Source organism: Scardinius erythrophthalmus (assembly GCF_964197995.2).
Source record: "Scardinius erythrophthalmus genome assembly, chromosome: 3".
NCBI lineage: Eukaryota > Metazoa > Chordata > Actinopteri > Cypriniformes > Leuciscidae > Scardinius > Scardinius erythrophthalmus.
In genome coordinates, this window is record NC_138223.1 from 18,592,262 (window position 1) to 18,619,923 (window position 27,662).

General features: G+C 37.8%; 1 protein-coding gene across 1 annotated transcript; it reads left to right on the forward strand.

The window, feature by feature from the left end:
* Window positions 1–337: 337 nt before the first annotated feature.
* Window positions 338–26,809, forward strand: fhip1aa (FHF complex subunit HOOK interacting protein 1Aa). Its single transcript, XM_081361414.1, has 13 exons — window positions 338–552; window positions 13,550–13,679; window positions 15,204–15,412; window positions 16,643–17,335; window positions 19,563–19,721; window positions 20,167–20,253; window positions 20,339–20,506; window positions 21,531–21,610; window positions 21,848–22,047; window positions 22,830–23,783; window positions 24,485–24,663; window positions 25,371–25,485; window positions 26,039–26,809. The coding sequence occupies exons 3-13, from the start codon at window positions 15,308–15,310 to the stop codon at window positions 26,239–26,241; spliced, it is 2,943 nt and encodes a 980-aa protein (XP_081217540.1). The 5' UTR covers window positions 338–552; window positions 13,550–13,679; window positions 15,204–15,307; the 3' UTR covers window positions 26,242–26,809.
* Window positions 26,810–27,662: the final 853 nt, after the last annotated feature.

Here is a 27,662-nt window from a genome sequence, read left to right on the forward strand (position 1 = left end):
GAAGTTCATTATAATCTAGGCTTCTTTTATTTATGGCGACATTATATAGCCTATGCAAAAAGAAATGAAGGCTATTAAAACATAGATATTGTTGCTGTTTGTGACTAGGTGGTACGCCATTGCTTGGGACGTCTCTACGCACGCAGTATTATGAATGTTATTTACCGGTATTTATTTGTTTATTTATTTTAAGACGCTCTGAGAGAGACGAATAAATTATTCAAATAGGAGTGATCAATCTCCCAAGCAGCCAATCCGGGTCGGTGTAGAAAGTAGGGGCGGGGCTTGTGTTGGAGCTCACCTTTCTAATCCACACTCAGGTGACCGAGAAAGAACCGTGGCGTCAGAGCTCTCTGGATCTTTAAAGTGAGATCTGACAGATAAATAGAACCGTCGCGGCGAATTGCACTGAGCCACGATTATGAAATATGAAAAAGAGACGGTATTATGATTGGTTCAACGACAGAGGAATATAACAGAGGGACACGGAGCTGCTTAGTCGAAGTTTTGACAGGTGTCGAAGAAAAAAAGCGTTTGGACATTAAAGGCGAAGTATGTGCTATTTTACAATGCTGTCTATGTTGGTGCTGTTTTATTCTTATATGTTTAATGGTTTTAAAAAAAGCATATTCTACCGGGTTATTGTGTTGTTCTGCTCGAAATCGGAGTTGTACCTTGTTTCTAATCCAGCCCGAACATGAACAGATTGGTCTAGGTTCAAAACATGCGTGGACTCTTGATGGAGCCATGACTACTAAAACAAAACTCTTATTTACATAACCACATAGTTAATAACCTACCTAGTTATTTATACACGTACTCAGTCCATTGTCCACTCTAAAGATCTTCCTCTGTGTAGTGTAGGCTACCAAGTTTCTTTGTTGACATGACATGAAAAATGCAACAGATGTTTTGTTTGAATTTGGTCATACAGGAAACACCTATATTTTACACATGGATCATTTTTATTTAAAATGTAATGCTGTGTGTATGCTGGGATTGGCTCAACGAAGTTGGAATTCAAACGTTTATACACTGATAATGAGACAGTCAAGAAAACTTTAACAAGGGTGGGAATAAAAATGAAAGGGGAGCTGAGCAGAAACGTAAGTTAAGGGGGAAGAAACGGACATAGAAACCAAAATATATGACAGAACAGCGGGAGGGTCTGAGAAAATCACTGCTAGATTTAGTATGAAAGTGTGAGAATTCCAAGAATGCTCTAGATCCCTCTGTGCAATGTTATTCTTCAGCAACAAGTGAAGAAGTTGCACATCTGAAGCTTTTTTTCTGGTTGCACCTGTGATGGAAGTTGGAACCATGTGACTTTATGGCAGTATGTTTCTACCAAGTTGAAATAGATAAGTAATTTTATAAAAAAATAATTTTTATTTGTGCTTACAGCAGCAAAAATACTGTTAAGTTGTCACATATGCCAGTGGTTCCCAACCCTGTTCCCTGAGGCACACCAACACTTCACATTTTCAAACTCTTCCTAATCAAATACACCTGAATCAACTCTGCTTGTTTATAGAGACTCCAAGACCAGAAATATATTGATCGGATAAGGGAGACATCCAAAAATGTGCACTGTTGGTGTGCCTCTGGGAACAGGGTTGGGAAACACTGACATATGCTATCATCCCCACAGTTGCCTGTCATAGATATAGTCTCAATAACTCTAAAATGCGTCATCTCAAAGCTTGTCCATGATGCTTTCCGGTAGCTGCCAAGCTGAATATAATGGATTGTATGGTTTTTGAAAGGAGAAACCCTTCAGGTTGATTTTTATGCTACTTTTTTGCAGTAGAAGACAGATTAACAGCTTTAACTTGTTTCTAAACTTCAGTATAGCCTACAATTCCAGCCGTAGCTCCTCCCCTCTGCTTGCCCCTGTTTGGTTCAGCCTTGTCTTGTGTTGAAGATTAAAACACACACACACACACACACACACACACACACACACACACACACACACACACACACACACACACACACACACACACACACACACACACACACACACACACACACCAACCAACCTTCAGTACTGCATAGCTGTGACATTAGACGCACTAGGGAATGCTGGGGGAATAGTGACTGATTATTACATCACTTGAACTATGAATGTCACGATGTTGGGCAAACAAAATGTTTAATCCCTGCCTCCAGTTATTTCACTAATTTCCTGGTTTATTATGTTCTATTCATAAATCGTGTTTACTGAATCATCAGAGACTCCTGGTGAAAGAGTGGCATTGAATGCTTACAGGAAAAAATGGCTCAATGGGACTGCAAAGAGCGTTCAGACTTCAAAAAGCACTTTGTGTCTCTCTCATCTCTGCGTTTGATCTGACTTGTGTAACTGGAGCATGCGTGCATCTCTTTTGCTTTGTGAGACAAACCACGTCGTGAGGGTGCAAACATTCCCTCTTCTTTCTATCATTTTTTACGATCTGCCTCATTTTGTTTGCCCTTCCCCTTTGAATCATACACAAACAGCCTTTGCTCATTATGTAAACATCTCACACGTTTTGATAAATGCTAGCAAACCAACAATGATGTAGCATGCCTGTCATATCAGAATCATGTCAGTACAGTGTTTATGTTGTTTCCTTAGGCATTTTCAGAAGATTGTAAAATTACGAGATTGGTACTCATGAACACATCCTGAACTCGAATAGCCTAAGTTTAACGCCAATAATCAATTTAAAGGTGCCTTCAGTAAGCCTTTGTTTGCCTTCTCTTCTTCGTCCTATTGTGTTGAGCTTCCTTCACCTTCGTTGTCACGAAGGCGTTGTCACCTTTATTTATATAGCGCTTTTTACAATACAAATTGTTTCAAAGCAGCTTAATTGTGATAATTGGAAATTAATGCAACAAAGATAGTTTTGGCTGTACAGCAGCTCTAGAAGAAAGTCATTGTCTAGCTTAAAGGGACTGTGTGTAGGAATTTCTCCCATCTAGTGGTGAAATTGTATTTTGCATTCAAACGAATAATGCTCTCCAGCGCCTCACTTTTTCAAATACGCGTTGCATCTACGGTAGCCGTTATGTACCAAAAAGCTATGACGGGATGTCTTATAATAGCACTTCGAGTTTTTCTTCGGGTGAACAGGTTTGTTATTTAAAACAAACTGAAACTTGAAACAACGAAAAAAAGAATGTTACAGTACGAATTACTGACTGTGAAAAACATTAACTATGGTAATTAGTAGTAATGCCTTCTTTACTCGTTATATTTTTTGAAGTACGTGCATTGTTAGATATCATCATCATCATCATCAGAGCCTTCTCTAACGTTACTTTACTCAATAGCTGCTATTCATCAAAGAGCCTTTTTAACTTTTAACTATAAATGTTCTACTGTCTATATAATAAAGTTCACAACCAAGCAATGAAAAAAAAGCTTGTAATTAAGACCGTAACATTGACGCTTCTGCTGGGTTCAGTCACGTGACGCTGGTTCTGAACGAAAACGCGTTGTGGAAACGCGTTGGCCTAGTACTTTTTGTCCCTCTCTGCTATTATAGTTTTTCAAGATGGTGGAACTACATGGAAGCCTCCGTGGACCAACCCGTCCCATGTATATAAAGATAATAAATTCTTCGTTTACGAGGATTAGTCTGATCATTGGCATAGGTATTTGTACACCATTGAGGGCATATTTATTAATACAAATATTGATTTTGGATAATAAAATACCTAAAAAGCTACACATAGTCCCTTTAAGTAAGTTTCTGATTGATTCATTTCCATTGTAAAAATCATTAGTTATTTGGGGCCGCTTACACAACACCGTTTTCAACTGAAAACGGAAAACATTTAATGTTCTGGCCATTCATTTACATGACAACACCTGGTTGCTTGAATGCATGAAACTTATCAACTGCTGTGGCTTGGTAGGCTCCTTTTTTTTTTTACATTTTTTACATGTAGTTTTTACCCTTTTTTGCCCATTTTTCTGCTTTCACACAAAATGACATTTTGTTTTGTTGTTTTTCTCTTTTTACCCTTTCCCTCAAATGGGGTTTTGTGTTTGCTTTTGGGTTTTATTCCCAGCCATAAATGTTTTTCTCCGTTTGATAAATTACATTTTCAGATTCAATCGCAAAAAATGTATATTCTAGATGGTTAATGCAGTTGGCTGCTGCATTTCACTGTAGCTATCCTGTTTGTGCTTGATATTTTGCTGTTTATCCTCAATCTGTAGCTTGGGAGCTATGAATTTTCTCAGTTTCATCTCTCCAGCAGGCACTGCTTGTTTGTACATTTTATTTTGTACTTACACTTATTCTATTTGGACAGGTGAATGGCACTCATACAGGCCCATGCCATCCCGCTAGATTACGCTGTTGAATTGGGTGTCTTATGAGGATTTGTAGCATTTGTTTTTCTTATTGTTTATGCATTTATTAGGGGTGTGACAATACTCTTCACTCACAAGATGAGACGATACACAATATTGGGTTCACGAGAACAAGACAATATTTTAACACTATTTTTAAAAACTCTTCAATGACTAAATATAATACTGGAAAAATACAATGCAGGTGCACTTTGAAATGTTTTTTCTTAATCTATGGCTGTGACGATTATTTTGTGTAATCGTGTGAACCGGTCGATTATTTTGACAATTAATCGAGTAATCAGATATTTTTTGTGGTACTAAAAATAGACCTATGCAAACAATAATAGCCTTTAAAATGACTTAAAATAGATTTATATTAAAAATGAGGCAATAGTAATCAGTATCAAAAGCAAGTAATCATATGATTTTGTTGAACAACACTGTTAAACTGCATAATGTAGGCTATTATACATAATATAAACACAATCATATTATGTACATTACAAATTATAACAAATGCCTGCAGAGGCGCAACGGCCTGGTGATTGTTGTTACACTTTACAGCAGATCAAATCCTTGTTTAATATTGGCCAAACATTTCATTAAAATGTCCACTTAGTCTTTAATATTTGGTCACTTCTTTACGACAGAGCATTACAAAGAACATGTGGACATCAAAACATGCAAACTGGCAATGAACAGTTTGCATATTTAGAAACCTATTTATGTATTCTCCTGTGTTGGCGTAGGTTTGTAAATTATTTACGTAACAAATCTGGTGAAATGGCGCACGTTGCGTTCCCAGATGAACATTTATAAGCAACCCAAACTCACAGAATATGCAGAGATAGAGTTTGAGACACGCTCTCTCCACACATTTAACGGAGTAACCCTTCGCAATGAAACACAAAGCACGTCAGACTTTATATGCATTCCTCCTACACAGATTAATTTAAATCAAAAACCTAAACTTTTGTCAAATACTCACACAACCACTGGTCTACGTGATATCTTCCTTTTTTCAATGAGTAGTTCTTCAGGGCTCGCAAAATTTCAAAATCGCTGGTAGCCCTTCGGGCAGCCACTCTCCAGATTTTGGTAGCCCGAAATGAATTTTACTAGCCCAGATAAAAAGACAATTTTATTAATGTAGTCAAAACACAAAATATCAATAAATATGCATCTGGTTCTAACTGAACTGAAAGGTGTGTGACCAGTATGTAAAATGAATCAGTCTGTGTCTGTGGCTCAGCCCCCAATGAGGGTATGATAATAAAAAAAAAAGTAACACTTTAGTTTAGGGTCTAATGCTCACTATTAAGTTTCATTAACCTGCAGATGGCAGGGTTTTATCATCACTGAGGTCCCGAATGTGAGGTAGACTAGTTAGGGGGGTTCGGGGGCACCCCTGAGAAAATTTTGATTTCTCTGATCTACATATGTGCATTTTAAGATGTTTTGAGGGCCAAAAAAATTGGATAACAATAGCTTTAAAACCATGTAAGTGGGCAGCTGATTATTTTTCTCTCCTCATCAGCATCACACTCCTATTCTCTTTGTTTTTCTCTTGCTCTGTCTCTTCCCCTCCTAAAGCTGAGCTTTGACTGATATAGGCTTTTCATTTTTGTCTGTCAGTGAAGTAAACATAGGGTCAACTGATAGGTTGATTTATAAATAATTTTCTGAGACGCATTAATTTACTGAAAGCTACTAGGAAAGCTAGGTAGCCTAACTAAGTTTATTAAATTTATTCACAGTATGTACACATTCATTATTGATCTTATTCCTAACACAGGGCTTTATAATCATATAGGCCTAGGTCCTACATTTAAGGTTATTAGGGGGTTAACATTTTTTATTTCTCTGATATGTCCATTTCAAGACGTTTGAATGCCAAAAAAGGATAAGAAATAGCTTTAAAACAATGTCAGTGGGCAGTAGATTATGTGTCAATACCTGCTCTCTCCTCTTATCCATCACTCTTTCTTTTTCTCTCAGTCTCCTCATCTTGCCCTGTCTCTTCCCCTCCTAAAGCTGAACTTTTTTAATTTACTGAAGGATACAAATTGTATATTAATTCTCAACATGTACACACACATTCATTATTAATCTTGTGCCTAACATGAAAACGGCTTTGTTAATGCTCTAATGTCCCCTCACAATGACAGTAAACTAATTATTAGTCACGTTACATAGGCCTATTTTCAGTTCAAAATGGCGAAATTCGACAAAAGTATATTCGTTTGTCTGATTATTTTTGTCTATCGTTTCATATTTATGACCTAAAAAAGCTGTCAAATATGAAATGTTTAGTTTAGCTACTTGCATCTTATCTCGCACTTGACCGTAAACTGAAGCGTCAGTTAGTTGCTCTGCTCAAATTCGCGCTCTGCAGCTTCTTGTGAACATAAAGCCCGCCTACTTCGATTTGATTGGTCATCTAAAATATTCTGACATTGACAGACCAATGAGACTCAGATAAACACACACACACACACACACACACCTTTCTGACGTGCGCTCTGCTCTGAGCCGCTGCGGATTGAAGATGAAGAACGCGCTGAATCTGATTATAACAAGACTGACGCGAACACTATTTTAGATAGCCCGTCGGGCAGGCCGGTTATGAATTTTGGTAGCCCGACTGGAAAACACAATAGCCCCGGGACGTCGGGCAGGCGATTTTGCGAGCCCTGTTCTTAATACAGTATTTTATGCAGGTTTAAAACATTTAATTTATTGCCAGTTTAACAAACATTTAAGAAGTAAAAAATAAACATTAAAAGTAATTCAAGTGTAATCAATCAGTCTCTGTTATCCCGTTTCCACTGTGTTCGGCTGTGGAACTGCTAACTTCAGACCGCCACCCTGTGTTTCACTCATAGCTGAATCTATAATTTGCCCATAAACAAACAGTGCCCAGTTAGATTCAGTATCTTTGTGCATAAAATCATTTATTTTATGCAAGGAATCAGTGCGACTCTAGTTTAGGTGACTTGCATAAGATTAAATGATTTACAGCACAGTAACAATTTTATAAATGAAATAAAACATACGCAAACATGTAAAAACACCAAAGAAATTCACCAATTTGGTGACGCTGAGAACTGCTCTCTGAAGAGAATGCAAAAAGCCTGTGCTCTATAACCAAAACAAAAACTACCCAAACACTGAAAAAATAGTTTGGGTAGAAAAAATAACGTAGCATTTTTTAGAGTGTAGTGAGTAGCCCAGTCAATTGCGTGACACAGTTGGTCATGTGATCTTAAAGTCGGCATGAAACAGAAGTTGTGATGTATATCTTAGTGAAACAGCAAGAAAAAAAAAAGTATAGGGTAGGACTTGATTTGGTCTATTGTGAATTGATTGGATGATTGGATGGCTGAGGTTTGCTATTGCTGTGATCTCATGTGAGTGACAGGATGTCCCACCCTCGTGCCAGTAAACACATCATCAAAGAAAAGAAGAAATGTTGTTTCAAGAGGGAGGGGAAGTTATTCAGATTAAAGATTACGAGAGCACATGAATTTAAAAAAAGTTAAATAATTTAAAATAAATGCTGTAATATTCCATAAAAAAGAATTGTAAATGTTATTGTCGGCTCCCATGAGAGCACAACCCACTCTGTGTAGCATAAAACTACTTTTAAATAGTGAGCACACCTTTAAGCCTGCAGGATTTCTCACATAATGGTGTACTTTATCACAAAAGGCAAACACCTGACTGCTGTTCCTTTGTTTGACTTAATGGGGCCACCATAGTTTTGTTTTATCTCAGTGTAACAGGCAGCATCATAAAATCCTTTCATTTTGAAAAGCTTTCTTCTGTGGGAACTGGGAAGGATTGCCTTGCTTGGTGTCATAGATTTTCTGTTTCTCTCTCTCTCTGTGTGTGTTTCGTCAGGATTGTTGTGTCAGATTTTCTTTACTACTTGTAAGTGTGGAAACAGTCACGCTCTGTAAACAGAAGATGAACACCAACCATGTTTTGTATGAAAACATGCAAACATGCCATATTTGCATGGGTTCTCTTGCATTATGTAAAGGCGTTGTCTCCCCAACCCACTTCCCTGTTTGCAAGTAACACTCGGGTTGCGAATGTCCCCATAGTTACTGGTCCCAAGTTACCTCTAGGCCTGTGCAGTTCCCAACAATCAGGAGATGGAGACAGGTGGTGTGTTAATAATATTTATGCAGATCAGGTGCTTTGAACTCTGGGTAGGGAACAGACAGTGTAGTATAACGCACAGCACGTGTTTGGATCTAGCGTGCATACAGTAAAACCTTCACAGGCCATAAAATTATGATAAGGGTTCTGGTTATCTGCTGCATTTTGCAAAACAAAAACTAATCATTTAAAGATCTTAATGCATTGCTGCCCTTTACGATTCCATGGGCAGGTGTAACTTTTGAAAATGTGTTTTCATGTGTGGGTTTGCTTTCAGGTCAGAAATCGTGACCTGAGCCGGGATCAGTACCTGAGGCTGTAGTTGTCTCATTGCATCCATTGTAAATTTTTCAGTAGTCTCTGTCACTGTAATAGCCCTCACGTCACCCAGTCACCATGGGCACCATGCAGGACTCCTGGTGAATTCCCTTGTGTGTCTTCAGACAGCGCTTGATCATGAGAAATGTCCCTGCTTTGATTTGCTTGGGCGTCCTTCATGTGTACGTGCATCACTGTGAGTGTGACAGAAAGAGAGAGAGTGAAAGAGAAAAGAGGAAGGGCCAGGTGTTCCCATCTTCAAAGTCATTCGAGATCAAAAACCATGCATTACTGTCTATTGGTAATTGTTAATTTTGGTTTTATTTTATGTTTCTGAAATGTTCATGCCTATGGCTATCAGTCTATTTAAACATTTAATCAAATGAATTGCAAGAGCTAATTAATTATGAAATGATTGGATATTGAATATTTAATTATACTTGCTCATTTGCCCCTATTTTCATTTAAATTACATTTGCCATCATTTACCACTCATTTAAATTTAATCTGTAAAAAAAGTAACTTGTTAAATGTATTCTTTCTTTAGCAAATCTCAGTGAATACCCATTTTCACACTACATGCAACTTTTAATTTGAAATTAGTCAATTTCAAATTTAAAATTAGTAATTTTAGTTTTCAATACACTAAACTATTTTTAAGAATAGAATTTAAAGTGTAGTTTTATAGAATAGATTTTATGTTTTCTTGTTACGTTTCATTATTTAACCCTAATGCCAAATTTCAATGACTTGTAAAAGTCTACATATATCTTAATGAGGTTTTTTTTCTGAGTAATGCTGCTGTTCATTTAACCGACCTCATTTCAGCCTTGCTTCAAATGAATGTTCTGAGCTACTGATCTGACATATGGCAGTCGAACATATGGTGTGGAATGTGTCAGGCAAGTGCTAGTAAATGAATGCGCACAGAACAGTCTCCAACACAAGTTACGACAGCCCTGTGATAGGGTGGGACTGTCTTACTCAACCTCTCGCTTCAGCATGAAAAGCTCCAAGGACACTCCTTTTGGCCTGCGGGGCGTGAAACCCAACCCATTCTCAAAGGAGAGTCAATCACAAAGGGACTCCAAACAAATAGTCCAGCCCTGACCACTATCACATTACTTTTTAAAGTGATTTTTTTTTTCTCGTATGGGAACAGGTGCTCTTATGAGGTCCTGTGAGTTTTGGCGTGACTACAAACACATGAAACCTGTTTTTCAGTGGTGTGGCATGACATTTAAAGGGTGACGTCATTTCAGACCTGCTTTATAGGATGTGACCAGCATTGGTGCTCAAATCAAATTCAGTTTCTCAGTCCTAAGCAGGCAAAAATGGAGAAGTGTTGTAAGACTGTCTTTTTGGATTATACATTTACCATAAAATCATTCTTTTTTTGTGGTTTGTAATTTCTCAGGAAGTGGAAAGTATCTAATTAACATACTTAACTAAATGACCATAATTGGATAAGTGCTGTTAATCTGAGGTAAATTCAGATGCTGCTCATCATGAGTGACCTCATTCTCATACACCCACACGTTAGACCATTACTAAGATAAGACATCTGTGCTGCTCTGTCAGGAAAGTCATTTCCTAATATCTGTAGTGCCTCTGTCCCAGTATCTCCTGTGATCTCTTTTAAGAAGTAGATCAAGATCAAGAATCCAGTGTAGTTTCCTCTCCAGTGGTTTACTCTGTCCACCCCTCTCTCACACTGATTAATGAGTGTGTGCGCAATTTGGGTCACGTTTTTCTGATAACAGAACGCTTACCCTGGTCATTTCCTGTGAGTGTACTGCATCTGGACCTCCTCCAGAAGTGGCAAGTAAGCTGCCTTTATTGCAATAAATGAGCAAATTTTTTCAGAAGCTCATAGTACATGGCATTCAGACAATATAACTGAATTTGATTTGTGTCTAGTCAACTGGATCGCTCAGTAAAGGTCAGGCATGAGGCGTAATGCTGCTGAATAGTCACTAGCCAGGTTCATATGCTTAACAGTAGATGTACTTGTCCACTTGTCACACTGGTACATTGTTTGGGCATTGATGCACAGTTGCAGTATGTGTCTGAAACTGAAGATTGTTGCCTTGCTACCCAGTCAACGATTTAAGTGACAATGTTTTTGTATGAAAGCATTATTTAAGTAAACTTCCGAAGGCATCATAACCTCATGTATAATGATCTACAACAAATTTAAGTGAACTTAAAGGAATAGTTCACTTACAAATAAAAAAATTCTGTCATCATTTACTCACCCTCAAGTTGTTTCAAACCTGTATGAATTTCTTTCTTCTGCTGAACATTGACATTCTTCAAAATACTTTCCCGTTCATACATTTTTTCCTGGTCCTGGAGTAGGCTACTCCCAACACTGCACATTTTTGGCGTCTCTCTTATCTTACACACATATCTAAGGTCTTGGGCTACTTTTCACACTGTCAGTCCAAATCTAAATATTTGTATATCCAATTGTAATTTGATCTAAAATTATTGACTGTCCACATCGTGTATCGCAACTGTTCAGATCCAATTTGTGTGTCCAATGCCTCTCTTTCGTTTCCTGGAATATCTGCATTGATTTCTATGGCAATGACGTTGCGTTGGTAGGTACGCCAAAAATGACAACTATAACCGCAACATGGAGGGGTTTGCAATTAGGGTTGCAAAGGGGCGGAAAATTTCCGGTAAATTTCCGGAAAGTTTCCGGTAAATTTCCATGGGAAGTTAAGCTGGGGAATTTTGGAAATATTCATTACCACGGCAACCGCTTGCGCGTCCACTCTGAAAGTAACTGTACACATAAGAGACGGATAGATACATTATTTAAGGTTATTTCTATTTGTTAGAATATTGATATGAACTTGTTGTCAAGTAAGCCCCGTTGTGCGTCTCTCTAAACTTTCAGTGTGCTGCACTGCTCTAGTTGACTTCTGCGCCTCCCCCCGAAAATATCACGTTAATTTTGAAAACGTAATTCCTTTTGTGGATCCTTTTGGTCTTTCTTCATGTTTCTTTGACAAACATCAGTGTCTCAGTCTCACGCACGCTGCACGTGAGTTAACCACGCCTTCTTATTTACATGTTGCGGTATACACGGAATAAAAAAATCTGTTACGGTTGACATTTTCTTCCGCGGTAACGATATATACCGTCATACCGCCCAGCCCTGCTTATGTGGTAAATAAAGTTATGCTAGCTTATTTAGCATCTAACTTATCAGCTTGCTATCTACTAGATGAATACATTTGTATGTGATATTTGCAATTTAAACATTTAATAAATATATTTCCCCATAATATAATCAAAACTTACTTCACTTTGTTTAGTCCACAGGCTCAAATGTGTGCCTTCAATAGTCTTGTGCTTTGGGCTTCTGTACATGTGATGGAGGCATGCACAGTGCCAGTAGGGGGTGTGGTCTCAATAGCCATGCAGTAAGCAGTGTGATATGTGCATGTGATTGAGGAATGGCATGGATATTCAAGTGTAATTGAATGGCATCTGTTTGTTTTAGTCAAGATTATGCTAAAATATACTTTCCTCAACTATATTTAAGTTCCCTATGAAGAGCCAACCTTCAAATTTGAAAATTCACAGTTTATTCCCGTTTATTCCCATAAATTCCTGTTAATTCCCTTAAATTCCCATTCATTCCCATGGAAAGTTTCCATCTTTGAAAATTCCCAGAATTTTGCAACCCTATTTGCAATACAGATGTTGTCTTATTTACAACATGACAATGTGTAGCCGCCGCGCTGGACTACTGCATCTTAGGAGGCAGCGGCAGAACTGTAGGAGGCTGGTATGTGTGGCTCTATTCCACATTTCATGGGATTATTATAATATTTTATTTTTTTTTGCCATTCACACTTGCTAAATCTGATTGGATTTCCAACGGATATGCACAAAAATCAGATTTGGATTGACAGTCTGAACAAGGCTTTGGAGTATTTACAAATGAGCCGATGAGTTAAATCAGGTGTGTTTGAATAGGGAGGCCCCTAAAAGTGCTGGGGGTGCTCCTAGACCAGGATTTGGAACCACTGCTGTAAAACAAATTTTCAGGCTGGATCAAGCTAACGCGCATGCCCAGTAGAAGTGCGCATCTGACTAACCGGAGCTTCTAACGGCAGCTGCAGTGATGTGATGACTTTACCAATTGCCGATTGGCTCTTATTTAGAAGGCGGGGCTTACTCCGCCATATTGAGCTTTGCACTTTTCCATTTTCAAAACAATAAGAGTGACTCGTCTCGTCCTGTGTTATTCTATAGTCTTTGGCCACAGTCTTCAGTGTCACTTGATCCATCAGAATTAATTCAACTATTCCCATTTGGTGCTCAAGATATATAACTTCAAGATATATAATTTTTTTGGCAGGGCTGGTCCTGACAAAGGAAGGGAAAAATGATCCCCAGCAGTTTAAACATTATCTCCTGAAGCTGCAGTGGCTCATGGGATCAGTATTTTCATGCTCTTTGTGTCTGTCCATTTATTGAATGGGATTTAAGAATAACTTTATTTGAGGATTTTTCACAGACACTAGTTCCCTCTCTCCCCTTCTCCCGCTCTCTGCGTTTCTGAATTCCCACCTCTTCTGGTGTCTCCCTCATTCTCATTCCCGCTCTTCTGCAGTACTGTTCTAAAGCTCTTTGTCACTGCTCTGATCCATCTAGTCATGCCCCTTTTTTCCCTTTTTAAATCTTTTTCAGAGCCCCCTTTGACTAGATCTTAATCTACATGTCTCAGGAGAGACTCCTGAACCCTCTGAAGATGTGGATGTTTTATGCCATACGAAATACTTTATCCCCGGCTGCAGCTTTCAGCAGTAGTCTGACTGAGGTAGGTGGAAATTTAAAATCCATTCTGACGGTCTCCCCTCTGTGTCTGTGCTTTAGTGAGAGTGGATAGCCCCACGTGTATCTCTGCCTATTTCTGTCACATTTATGTTTGAGATAGATTGAGCTTTTTGCACTGATTGGTTCTAATTCAGGCATGGGTAATGGTTTCTGGCTACTGATTGGCTGGTTATTGTAGTGTAAAGATTCAGTTGTGGTGTGTGATGCACTCATTTAGGGTCCTGTTTGTAGAGGTGTACTGCACACATGCTTATGCTGAGAAGAACACTTCTTAAACTTGAATCTAATGTAGAGAGAGACTGACTAGTTTGACCATTGTTAATAAGAAGAATGAGAATAAAATGTGCATATTATGTTTTTAATATAGTGTTTTAGTTAGTATTATAGTGTTGTATTTAGCATTGCATCATGCATTTATTTAAAGGGAAAATTATTAAAAATGGTCTCTTCATAAAAAAAATCAGTTTCTCAATTCTCAAATCTCAATTCTCAAATCTCAAGGTCAATATAAAATACATAACTGCTTTTTTTTTTTTAAGAATTTTTAAATTGATGAGTGTGAATGAATGTGAAGGAAAAACAGCCAAACATCCTACATGGAAATGTTTAACATATGTTATATGTTTAAACGGCATCCCAGCATGCATCTCATGAAGCTTGAGCGAATACCCTGAGCGTGCAATAATATATCTCAAATATATACGATTTTTGGTCACAACTGCATTCTTGGAGGTTTGATCTTTCTTTAGAAAGAACTCCAGACGACATGGATTGTGGAGAATGCCATTGTTTATGCTTTTGCTCATCTTTTAGACACACACACCATGAATCTATAGCCTAGATAATTCTCCCCTCATTTTTGACTAGAGAGACAATGGTTATCTTTGTGTCCATCTAGAATCATTAGTGCACACACATTTGGTTTAAGCCAATAGCTGTTATCTAAATGCTTAAGGCTGTGGGTCTGCCTATTGATTTGATAAAAATAGCTTGGCATATACAGTAGAGAGAAAGCTATGCGGTATTGCTAAAAAAAATTTTTTTAGAAAGCATTACATAAGCCGTAACATGTAGGCTACGATATTGCATAACACTCACATCCACATGCTGTTGATTAACATCTAGAAGTGATGGCAGTGCATTCATTCACTTTCATAAAGAGGTCCCTCTTATGTATAGGGTTTAGGCAGCTACATGATCCCAGCAAATCCTGCATGGAAGGCTTTGATTTTCTAAAGATGACACAATGCTGTTGCCAAGACATCTACTGAAAGTGATGCACATTTGAAAAAGACCACAACCCAATGGTTCTCTGAAGTTACTATTTGTGTTTGGTTTGTGCTTATATTTTATTTGTATGCGTGTATGTATGTGTGTATGATTTAATACATTAGTTAGTTCATTAATAAATACATTTTTTGTTTCAATTTCAGATTTATTGAAACTGTTCATTTAATTTTTCCTATTTTTTTTTAATTAGGCTTTTCTGTGATTTATTCATCTGCAGGTGATCAGTGTCTAATGCTACCGTACCGTGCAGTTGTCCACATTGAAATTTGCTATCAGCGCCACCCTGCAACCTGAACATGATGGTTTAGTGAGGGCACAACAATGACATCCATGGTTGCTGATGGGAACCGAGATGGCCAGTCACTGGTCCTGAAAGGAGTAGACCCTGAAACATGCATGATTGTGTTCAAAAACCACTGGGCGCAGGTACGCAATATCTTTCCAATATCTTGCTCTTCATAAATATAAACAACACTCTCTTCAACTATGCCATGCTATTTCTCTTCTGTTTTATATACACATGTTGCTATTGTTGGCAAAAAAACAAACAAAAAAAAAACACACACAACCATTGTGTTGACCTCCAAATGAGAGATTACATTTTTTCTTAAAATTCTTTGCTAATTCTTTTTTTTCGTACGGGAAATATTGTTTTATGCAGTATATAACTGGCAGACAGAAGATAACCGTTACCACCTGCTATACAACCTGCTTGCTACTTTTGTTTTGTATGTAATTAGATGAATTTTGAATATACAGCATATATACAGTTCTTATACAAATAAGTTGTTAGTTGAAAAGTGTACAAACCAAATATTATACAAGTAGTGTTTTTTTATTTACGAGTTTTGAAGCGTCATGATAAAACAATTAAAATAAAATATTTACATTTAAATGGTATTTTTTGAGGATAATAAAATATAAAATTTTCGATAATTAAAATAAGTAAATTAAACTGGATTGAACTGGTCTTAGGACAGGCTATCCTGTTGTAATGCTACACTGTGAATAAGGCTCCTGACCTCTCCTGTTGATTCAGCAGAATGCTCCAGAACATAGGAGGCATTGTTTGGGTACAGAAGACAAGTTCAGGCCATTAGAGAAACTCTAAAGACAGAAATTTGGGTGGTTTTCTGAAAGCAAGCTAGTATGTTTGGTAACAGCATATCAAATCATTTGAATAGTTTAGTACTCCGTTGCATTAGTTAACACTTTCACTCTTTCACCTCTTCCTGCTTACTTTGCATTGATGAATGATACACTTTAAGAGCATTATGCCATTTGCCCTTGCTTGCACTTCCTCTTCCTTGGCTCTGTAAATGACAAAATCTTAGTCTGACACACCTGACTGGGAGTTTTGTCGCAATGTTAATGGATCAGCACAAGGACAGGGGGCTCATTGTTTCAGATGATCAGGATTAGCAGCTTTCACCTACTTCTGATTTAATTAGCATAATATATTACAGAATTAATAATAACTATTAACTATAATAATAACAACTATATTCATCTAATTGTTTTTAAGAACACTTTGGGCGACTTCATACTGTAAAGAGAGAACTTTTCGTAATTTTCTATAGCATTAGCATGTTAAAATGTTAACTTTGACCGTTCTCTCCAGCTTGAACTATCTCTGATCTCTTGACATTTTCTCAGGTGGTAAAGATTCTAGAGAAGCACGATCCACTGCGCAGTAATGTTGGTGGCCTGGGTGGAGGTCACGGTCTTGGTGGGGGCGGAGGAATCGGCAGCTTACGTTTTGGACCAATCCCTGGCGATGAGGCCAGCGCTGTGCAGAACTATGTAGAGCACATGCTCTTCCTTCTCATGGAGGAGGAGTGTGGTCAAAATGGAGCCATGGGGCCCATCCTGGAGTTTGTGGTTATGGAGAACGTGTTGGAGAGACTGTTTATCTGGAGCCTGAGGCGAGAATTCACAGATGATATGAAAATAGAGCAACTGAAGATGTATGAGATGCTGATCGGACAAGCCAAGCAGCCATTACTTCATCATAAACCTGTACTGAAGCCCTTGATGATGCTCCTGTCATCCTGCTCTGGCTCGCCGTCAGGTCCGAGCTCTTCAACTGTGGAGACAGAACTTGTGCTGCTCCTGAACCAGCTGTGCTGTGTCCTGGCTAAAGACCCATCGGTCCTGGAGCTGTTTTTCCATACAAGTGAGGACCAAGGAGCAGCTAATTTCCTCATCTTTTCCTTACTCATCCCTTTCATACACAGGGAAGGGTCAGTCGGACAGCAGGCCAGGGATGCGCTTCTGCTTATCATGGCTCTCTCTGCTGAGAACAATGTTGTGGCCAAACACATTGCGGAGAACACCTATTTCTGTCCGGTATGAGTCTCTTATTGTAGGTCGTCCTCTTTTATTTATAGTCTTTCTCTATTTGTTTTCCTCTCTATTTAAGCTACTTGGATAATCTTGAGCACTTCTGGACAGAATCCAAGTTACTGCTGTGGTAGGCTTACTTTATTTAATGCTGTGCATTGCCTAAATTACCATTTAATTAAATAGTCTCTAGGGACCTTGGTGCTTTCTGAAGTGTTGAGTGCATAAAAAGGAATTTCCATTTGGCTTGCATTCCCATTTCACTTGTTCAAAATACTGTATTGAATCCCAATGTAATCAAAGCCTTGTTCATACTGTCAAACCAATTTGAATCCAATTATATTTAGCCTGTGTGAACGACAAAAAAAAATATCACATAAAATACAGTTTTTACAAATCTGTTTTTAAGCTACAGATATGTGATTTGAAATCATCTGATTGGATTTCACATAGCTTTTCTGCCTGACTTTGACTTTTAAAATTACTTTTATGACACATAAAACGTAATTGAAAAAGTAATTGCAGAAACAAAGTTGTTGTGAAGTGCAGGTCGAGCAAAATATTACAATATACTGCTAGTCAGCCTGGTCTACACACTTCACAGTAGCAGGGAATAAAGCCACACATGCCATCCTCCTGTGTTTCTGCTGCTGCCTCATAAGACGTCATTGTCTTGTTATACTCATTGTCATGTTGTAAGACAACATCTGTAGTATATATATATATATATATATATATATATATATATATATATATATATATATATATATATAAAATGCATAAACAAAAACTTTTATGTTAGATGTGATTACTCGTGATTAATCATTTTGACAGCACTAATTATAATATTTATGCAATATAATAATAAAAATAGATGCGCACAAAAAAGTATGACAAATCCTTAAAACAGACAATTCATCATCAAAATCTTCAAAGCCCTAAAATAGACTATTTATTCTCATAATCATAATTTCTTAGACAATTAGGCCTAATCGTCACCCAAATTTCATAATCATGACTGCCCTAGTGTGGACAGTGAATCATTTAGAGATACACAGATATACAAATAATCAGATTTGGACTGACAGTGTGAACGTTGCCTAAAATACACAATATATATATATATATTTTTTTGTACATTTAGATAACTTTTGCCATCATCTGCTCACATAAAAAAAAAAAATCTAAAATCTTATCTTAATCAAAAGAATTATTTATTTAAAATATTTAATAACACTGTTAAATGTAATCTTTAGTACATTTCAAAATGAATATGCATGTTGAGATGCCTAAATTTACTTGCAACTTTTAAAACTTTTTTTTTTCTTTGTTTTATTTTTAACCTTTTAGACCAATAGTTTTTGTTTTTATCACCGATAAAAAAAAAAAAAAAAAAAATGAACGCTTATTAGTATTGTATGAAATTTTTGAATCCATAAACACTCATTAATTTGGGCCAAGTAATGTTAAATGTGACAGAACAAAACAAAAAAATACAAAACCAGAACTGAATTTACACATACTGTACAATATCATAATAATCATTATATGAACTATCAAACCCTAAAGAAATATGCTCATTATAACTTTGAGTTATAATTATTATGCCTTTGAGCATAAATAACACTTAAGTAATTTTATCTGTCTGTTTATGAAATCACAATGAAATCCAGTCTGGACAGTCAAACTGCTTTAGTGAATGCCTGAATTTGTTTCTGAATTTCTTTCGAATATCTGTCACTGTGGGCCTCCAGCAGCACAGTATGTGCTTATGTAAAGTAATTAGAGATAATTGCATAATGATCCGTTACACCATAGATGAGTACCCTTCTTACTAAGATGACATCACCCTCAACTTCAATAGAGTCTGGCAGCAGACATGCACTCTCAGCCTCACATGCTCTCTCAGCCCTATGTGACCTCACATGCATCTGCCAGTGAATAAAGCCAGGAAGCATGTAACTAAAGATTGTTGTGCTATTACATAATGATTGTCTTTCTTCAAATGTGCACACGTTGCATTTTGAGTTATTTGGCTATTACATTTACTCAATATTCATACATTATAAACCTGGCATCCACAGCAGTGCTCATCCATAATTCATCCAGTTACGTTTTCTCATTGATTTCAAAGCCAGGAGAAGAAAATCCTGGCAGGTTGTTCCCAGGTGAAGATTTTAATGTTTGCAGATGAATGAAATGGAGTAACACATGTCATTTGTTTTGATTAAAGGTTTTGGCTACAGGTCTGAGTGGGCTTTACTCGTCTTTGCCTACCAAGTTAGATGTACCAAGTGAGGAGTGGCACTGTTTGCATCGTGAAGACTGGCAGCAGCTGCCCGCTCTTGTGCAGTTTCTTAACTCCCTGGAGTTCTGCAACGCCGTCATACAGGTTTGTGCTATTGCTACTTCATTTCTACTGCACTACTGAGTTTTTGTCCATAGCAGAGGTGTCCAGTCTTGCTCCTGGTCTATTTCCTGCAGAGTTTAGCTCCAGCACACCTTCCTGGAAAATTCTAGTGATCCTGAAGTCCTTATTCAGCTGGTGTGTTTAATTAGGCTAGAGCTTAAAGTTGCTTGAAGATAGCCCTACAGAAAGAGTACTGGACACCACTGGTCTATAGCAAAAATGATCAGTCATTTTACAATCAGACACAAGACTTCAGGAAGAATGTTTAAAAATGTGCAGAGGAAGTTTATGTCAGGAGACAAAGGTTGAGCTTTTAAATAAACATTATTGTTGGTCCCTTATCTTTATGTGCCAAGTTGATAAAAGGAAGTGAAAGCACATTTATATAGTGTGAATGTGTCTCAGTTTAGCTTTGCTTTCTGTGCAGGTGGCCCATCCTTCCATCAGAAACCAGCTGGTTGGCTACATCCATAATGGTTTTCTGGTACCTGTTCTAGCACCGGCATTACACAAGGTTAGTGAGCCATGAGCCATTTTTTTTCTAGATCCGACAGCAGATATAAAAAAGATTTAATTTCAAGCAACCTAATCTTCTGTAGCTGACACTTGAAGAGGTGATGACCACAACAGCATACCTGGACCTGTTTATACGCAGTGTTTCTGAACCTGCATTACTGCACACCTTCCTCAGCTTCATTCTGCTCCATCGCCATGACAGTGTACATATTTTGGACACACTAGTCAGCCGCATCAATACTCCCTTTCAGGTAATCACAATTTTATTCTGAATGTCAGCCATTTATATTAAACGATCTAAAAACAGTTCATACTTGAGAATGGGCAACTGAACAATTGTTAGTAACACTACTGTATACTTCAAATAAAGGGTGAAGTCAGGCTACGAAAGTATTTAAGGGTTAGTTCACCCCAAAATAAAAATTCTGTCAATTACACACCCTCATGTTATTCCAAACCCGAAAGACTTTAGTTCATATTTGAAACTGAAATGAAGATATTTTTAATAAAACCTGAGAGAATTCTGTCCCACCATTAAAAGTTCATTCCACCAAAACTTTGAAGTTTCAAAGGCTTCATGAGACATAACTGTTAAAGTGATCCATATGAATTAAGCTGTTTAATCAAAGTCTACTTAAGAGACAATCAATATATATAATAAACAGGTTTAAGTTATGCTTTTATTCACTTATAAGAATTGATCAATGCACATATAGAGCACATCAAATAGCTAAATGGCAGGTACTGTACTTGCATGTCTTGCGAGAACAAATCTCATCAGTTATTGCAGAATCTCAAACATGATTGTGTGACACATAAAAACAAACCTCATTGGTTCTCACGCTCATTGATTCTTTCATTGGTGCCATATAAAGTCTAATGTAATAAGTTTGGAATGACATGAGGATGACTAATTGATGATTTTTGGGTGAACTATTCCTGTAAGAAGTGGTTGGTATATTGAGTAGAGGGATGAAGGTAAAGGTTCTCCAATTGCAGACTCTTAATCGTTCTCCAATTGCAGACTCTACTACATGAGACTAATATTTGAAGTCAAATATTAGTTTTCATAGCATGTGTATTTAAACAAAACACCCTACAGCACTGAGCCTTAAGCATCCTGTTATCCACGAGAAAGTCAACTTTGTTTTATCCAAGATTAATATGGAATAATGTTTTACATCAACTAGGTTTATTGTTTTTAAACATTCAGTGTCTTCATTAAGCTGTTTTTGTTTGTAGTAGTGTGTTTTATAGGCTGTGCTTATGTTACAGCTTGGCACTGTATCTCTGGCTCTGTTCCGCACTCTCATTGGCTTATATTGTGAGGATGTCATGCTCCAGTTGATTTTCAAGTGAGTATACTTCTGCTACCTCGTCATGTTTATTTACTCATTTGACACACAAGATTTTTATCATATGTATTTTAAATATTCTCAAAGGCTGCAGTGTGAACTTAACCATAGTCTCTGTTCTGTAAACCACAGTCTCACAGGAGCAGTTGTTCATTGTGACATGTTAATCACTTTCCCTTTGGGTGTAGAAGTGCATATCTTTGGGCACTATAAGTTGTCTCTCTCCTCCCCCTACAGGTACCTGATCCCCTGTAACCATATGATGTTGAGTCAGCGTAGAGTCCTGAGAGAAAGAGACTGTTACTCTGTATCGGCTGCCAAGTTTCTAGCCCTTACACCCTCTTGCTGCTCTCCAGATATCATCCCCCCGCCACTTAGAAAACTGGACTCCATCTTGTGGTCAAAAGTCACTGATGGCTTCCATACAGGAACAATAGGTATCATGTAGTTTCATTACTTCCTGTGGAACTGTTTGCCATATTATGTCATTTGAGGTTGCAGTGTGCATAATGTATAATAATTGTAATAACAAGACTTTTAAATCTTTTAAGGACCTAGGTTATTAGTGTCCAATCTTGCTCTTGGAGGGCCACTGTCCTGTGATTTAGCTTCAACCCCAATTAAATACACCTGAACCAGCTAATTTAAGGTCTTCAGGCTGACTAGAAAGTTCCAGGCATTTGTGTTGGGGCAAGTTGAAGTTGAAGCTGAACTGTCCATGGCATTAGTTCTCCAGGAGCAAGAAGTGGACACTCCTGTCCTAGATTATTGCATAGCCTTAGAAGTGCTTTATCAAATTATTTCCAGGTTTCAATGTCAAAAGTGAGACAAGAAGATTTCATGCATCTTTTTGTGTTGGTCTCCAATAAATTATGCGCTGAAGATTTGTTGACAGAGATCAAACTTGATCAAAATTGGTTCAGATGACGGGACTCCAGTTGCTCTGTGGACTGTTTGTAGACTGAAATGCCATTTACGTCTTAGTGACTTCCGTCTTATGGATTAAATCTGCAACATACTTCACTGCATCAACTTCATTTCTTCATTCCAGACATGTAATCCGCTTAATGTCTATGCCTGTTATTAAAGTGTTTACAAGCTGATACAAATTCCAGAGAACTACTTTTGTTAGGATCAGTATTTTTGAAAAACAGGTCATGAAATGTAATGAGATGTGTGTCAAAAACAGTTTTAAAATTGCTTGTATATCTTACTTTAGAATCAGAGGAGGTCCTATCAGAGGAGGACGAATGTGGTAACTCCTGTGTCATTGGCTCAGAGATCTACCTGGATGTCAGTTACCTGCACTACTTGTACGATGCACAAAACGGCATCAGTCACTGTATGCGAGCATGCCGTGTGTGGTCCGCCCCATACGACGGTGAGAACCCTCCTCCAGAGGAATACCAGCGTAGTACCTTGGAAGAAGCAGGTAGGACTCGGCAACCAATTACCAGCAGGAAAACCCCAAATCAGATGCATCGCTCCGGTCCACCCCTCAAAGATCTCACTGCTACTCCCAGAATGCTGGAGCTGGAGTGGGATGATAGCTATGATGCTTGTCCAACACAATTGCATCCAGAGGAAGATCAGGAGACTCGTCCCATCCCTGAAGAACCCCCAAAGCACATTCAAGAACTAAGGAGAACTGCTATTATGATTGTGAAGGGCTCTTACATTGAAGAGTCTGAGTTTCAGAATGATGTTATGGTCTATGACCTGGTAGCTCAGAAGGATGCCAATGACTCTGGTAGCAACTATCATGTCTCATCCAGACCTACTGAACCAGCAGAGCAGGAGGTGTTAGATGGACCAGTAACTGATCAAAAGACTACAAATTCAGAATCTTCAATAAGCAATGGCTTGAGCTCCTCAGTAAATGAAATGGACAGTCAAAAGAGAGGGTCACAATCAGACCACAAGTCAATGGGTCCAGAAGGGGAGGACCTCATGGCCCAGTATGAGGAACTGATTAGAACTCTGGGTGCACAGCCTAGTAGTCCAGCAAAAGCAGACAGTGAACTCAAGAGTCCTACAGACCTCATGAATGATGAGGAAGATGAGATAGACTTTAACTCTTTTTCACCTGAGACACCAGAGGCAGAAACATTGCTGTCTCCTTTTGGGACCAAACCTCGCAGTGGGAGCAAGGGTCATTCTGTGCCTTTTACAGGTCGGAAAACATATTTTGATATGGACTCATAATGAGAGGCTTATGGGGTGATTTCGGATACAGCCAGAGTCAAATTTTTGTTCTATACCTGAAACAGTTAATCAAATGTTGTATTAGACATGGAATACTAGCATACTGCATTTCCCAACCCTGTTCCTGGAGGCACACCAACACTACACATTTTCCAACTCTTCCTAATCAAACACAAATGATTCAACTCATCAGCTCGTTAGTAGAGACTCCAAGACCAGAATACTGTATATGGGTCAGATAAAGGAAACATCCAAAATGTGCACTGTTGTTGTACCTCCAGGAACAAGGTTGGGAAACACTGCATTAATGTATATTGCCTGTTCATGTAAAACAGTATGCAGTATGCTATAATTTCAGCAGTACTCTGCTTCTAATGTCACATGGCCTGTTCAACTCAACAATTGGCATCTATACACAATTTGTTCAATCATTTTACATTTGCATGGCAATTAAATCAAAGTACGAGTCAAGAAAGATTGCAACTGATGTTGCTGATTCTATTCTAAAGTATTCTAAAATATCTTATGAAGTGTGACTTCAGTTCTGACCCCCATAAACTACTATGCAGAGTTTTGGAATTATTTAGTGTTGACTTCAGTTTAATATTCTGTATGATATTTGGGTTTGTGTTCTATTTATTTGAGTTCTACTCTTCTTGTCTCTTTTAGGGCCGTTTGTGAGTGTACTGCTGTCTCGTCTAGAAAACATGCCGAGTAACGCGCTCCATGTGAACTTGCTTCTGACTGGCATCCTGGCTCAGTTAGCTTCTTATCCTCAGCCCCTGCTGCGCTCCTTCCTTCTCAACACAAACATGGTGTTCCAGCCCAGCGTCCGCTCACTATACCAGGTACTGAAGTACATACAGTATCTGATCTACTTGCATACATATCTCTGTTCTTCTATGTTTTGACATGGACAGTAAGGCAATATTTGTTGGCCAAATACAATTTGTTTTTTAATTTGGCCCTCTTTCACTTTTTAAGTCACACTAACTCAATATTCACTGTCATTGCATGCTTAATGTAGAAAATAATGAGTCCCTGGAATGTCACTAAACATCAGGTTCAACACAACCAAGCTCAATAAATTTCTTTCAGATTCAGATTAACATGCCAGATGCTTTGAGTGTTTTATGTATGCATGTCCATTTAGAAATGTCACCTGTTCAGACCAATGTCTAATGTGGGGCACATTTAAGAGCTTGTGAACATTGCCTCGGATTTGGGGGATACATTTTTTTTATTTGGACCACATTCAGCTGCGGTGTGAATGTTGCATTTGTCTCTATAACTCTAATATTATTCAGATGCACAGTACTCAGTGGCACATATCAGAATGACAGTGTCAATGGAAGATTTTGTACTCAATACTTAAGGTATTATTTAGATTTCCCCTTTGTCAGTAAAAGAGTGGAAAAGTCTCTCCAAAATGGGCATGTAGCCCTCAAAATCTCAGTGAAGCTTGGTCATTAATACATGGTATCAGTAGAATGTGGAATCTGTTTATTCATTAATTTCTCTCTCCCTTCTTGCCTTTCCATTTTGAATTTTGTAGGTACTGGCCTCAGTGAAGAACCAGATAGAGCAGTGGTCCGCAAATAATAAAGACTTCCCTGAGCTCCTCACAGCTGCTCAGCACTGCTTATTGGCCAGAGAGAGTTCACTAAGAGGTCAGAGAATGTTCATATCCTTTTAGTCATGTTGTTTTATATTTAATACACTATGTATCAAAGCTTAATAAACACAAAACTGTTTTAAGAATGATCAATATGTACGTGTTTCATAAACATGACCCACCGTGAGCGTCTACTCCTGTGTCAGCAGAATGTTTTCTGAAGACTGTTGCACACAACAGGTGTACTGTAGTTATGAAAATAATATGATAATTATGAAAATAATTGAGAGAACAAAATCGCATACATCAAATTTTTTCATCGAAATTACTCAATATAATATAATATAATATAATATAATATAATAAAGATATAGACCTGTGGAAGAAACTGTCCTCTGATTCACACATTTTGTTTTACTCTGAATCTAATTTATTTGATATTGAAGTTATTTTTCTCAGTTTCAGTTTTTTTTATGACAATATAAACTGCTTCATCTTCTTTATTTGACTTGTTCAGTTACTCATCCTTTTATTGGTTTGAATGATAGACGTTATGAAAATGCTTAAATATTGCACAATGACTAGGTTTTTCTTCCATTTCAATCTAGACTCTCAGAGTCCACAGACTGGAGATTGGCTCCATGGTTCTGAAGCAGACAGAATCAAGAAGAACCAAATCCAACCTAAAACTGTGGTTCCCCTAAACAAAACTGAGGTATATGCCACAGTTCTTTTCACAGAGTTCCTAAAAGAACTGGCAGCCATTGCACAAGAACACTCCATTCTTTCTCATTTTCCAACAGACCAGTAGCCTTTGATTCTGTGTTTGTTGTTAATGTTTCCAGGAAACTTTTGACATTTTGAATGAATTTTAGTTGAAAGTACTGAACCTCTAAGTTAATGTTTTTTGGACAATTTTTTAATATATATTTTTGATGGGGGATTCTTTCAGCATGTTTTTGTCTGCTGTTTGAAACAGTCTTTTGTACTTCCATCATTTATTTATGCATTACCAAGCCTCATTTCCCAGCAAATACAGTTACAGCCCAAATCATCACTCATAAAACCAGTGTATCCTGCCATAAGGCAATAAATTGATGTGCCTTCACTTCATAAATGCTGGATAAAGCCTGCCTAACTTCAGGCCAAAACCAAAGAGTGACGGTCATACAGCCATGAGCATTAAGAGGTGGCGGGGCATTAGACATTAATAACAACACTTGACGACTGAATGTTTTGCAGATTGTTCAGTGATGCTGATGTCTCTTGCTGCATTGTTCTCCTGATGGCCTTATACTAAAAGTGCCTATTCCTTTAGTACTTAATTTTCAACATGTCTGTACAGTTTTCTATACAGTAAACATACTTTGTAAACCTGGACACTGGTCAACATTTTATACAACTGACCAAGTGACCTGATACCAATCTTATATTTGAAAGTCACTTTTCTAGTATCTGTAAAACCGCATTCTTCCATCTTAAAAATATATCTTAATTGCGTCATATGCTCACAATGACAAATGCGGAACAATTAGTTCATGCGTTCATGACATCAAGGCTAGATTATTGTAATGCTCTTATGGGTGGTTGCCCTGCACGCTTAATAAATAAACAACAGCTGGTCCAAAATGCAGCAGCTCGAGTTCTTACCAGAACCAGGAAGTATGACCATATTAGCCCGGTTCTATCAACACTGCATTGGCTCCTAATTAAACATTGTATAAATTAAAGTAAGTAAATATTACTAAATTAATATTGCTGATTACTTACAAAGCACTAAATGGTTTAGTTCCCCAGTACTTGAGCTAGCTCTTAACGCATTATAGTCCTTGGCTAGTCCTATTGCGATCTCAAAATTCCGGCCAGTTGATAATACCTAGAATATCAAAATCGACTGCTGGCGGTAGATCCTTTTCCTATTTAGCACCAAAACTCTGGAACAGTCTTCCTAACATTGTCCGGGAAGCAGACACACTCTGTCAGTTTAAATCTATAGACTAAAAACACATCTCTTTGACCTAGCATACACATAACACATTATAAACTTCTATAATTCAATGTTAGGCTGCATAGATTAGGTCAGCCGGAACCGGGAACACTTCCTATAAATCCTGATGTACTCGTTACATCATAAGAAGAATGGCGTCTACGCTAATATTAGTCTCTCTGTTTATCCCGAGGTTTACCGCAGTCCGCCGAATCCAGGCCGTATCTAGATCTGATGAAGGACAT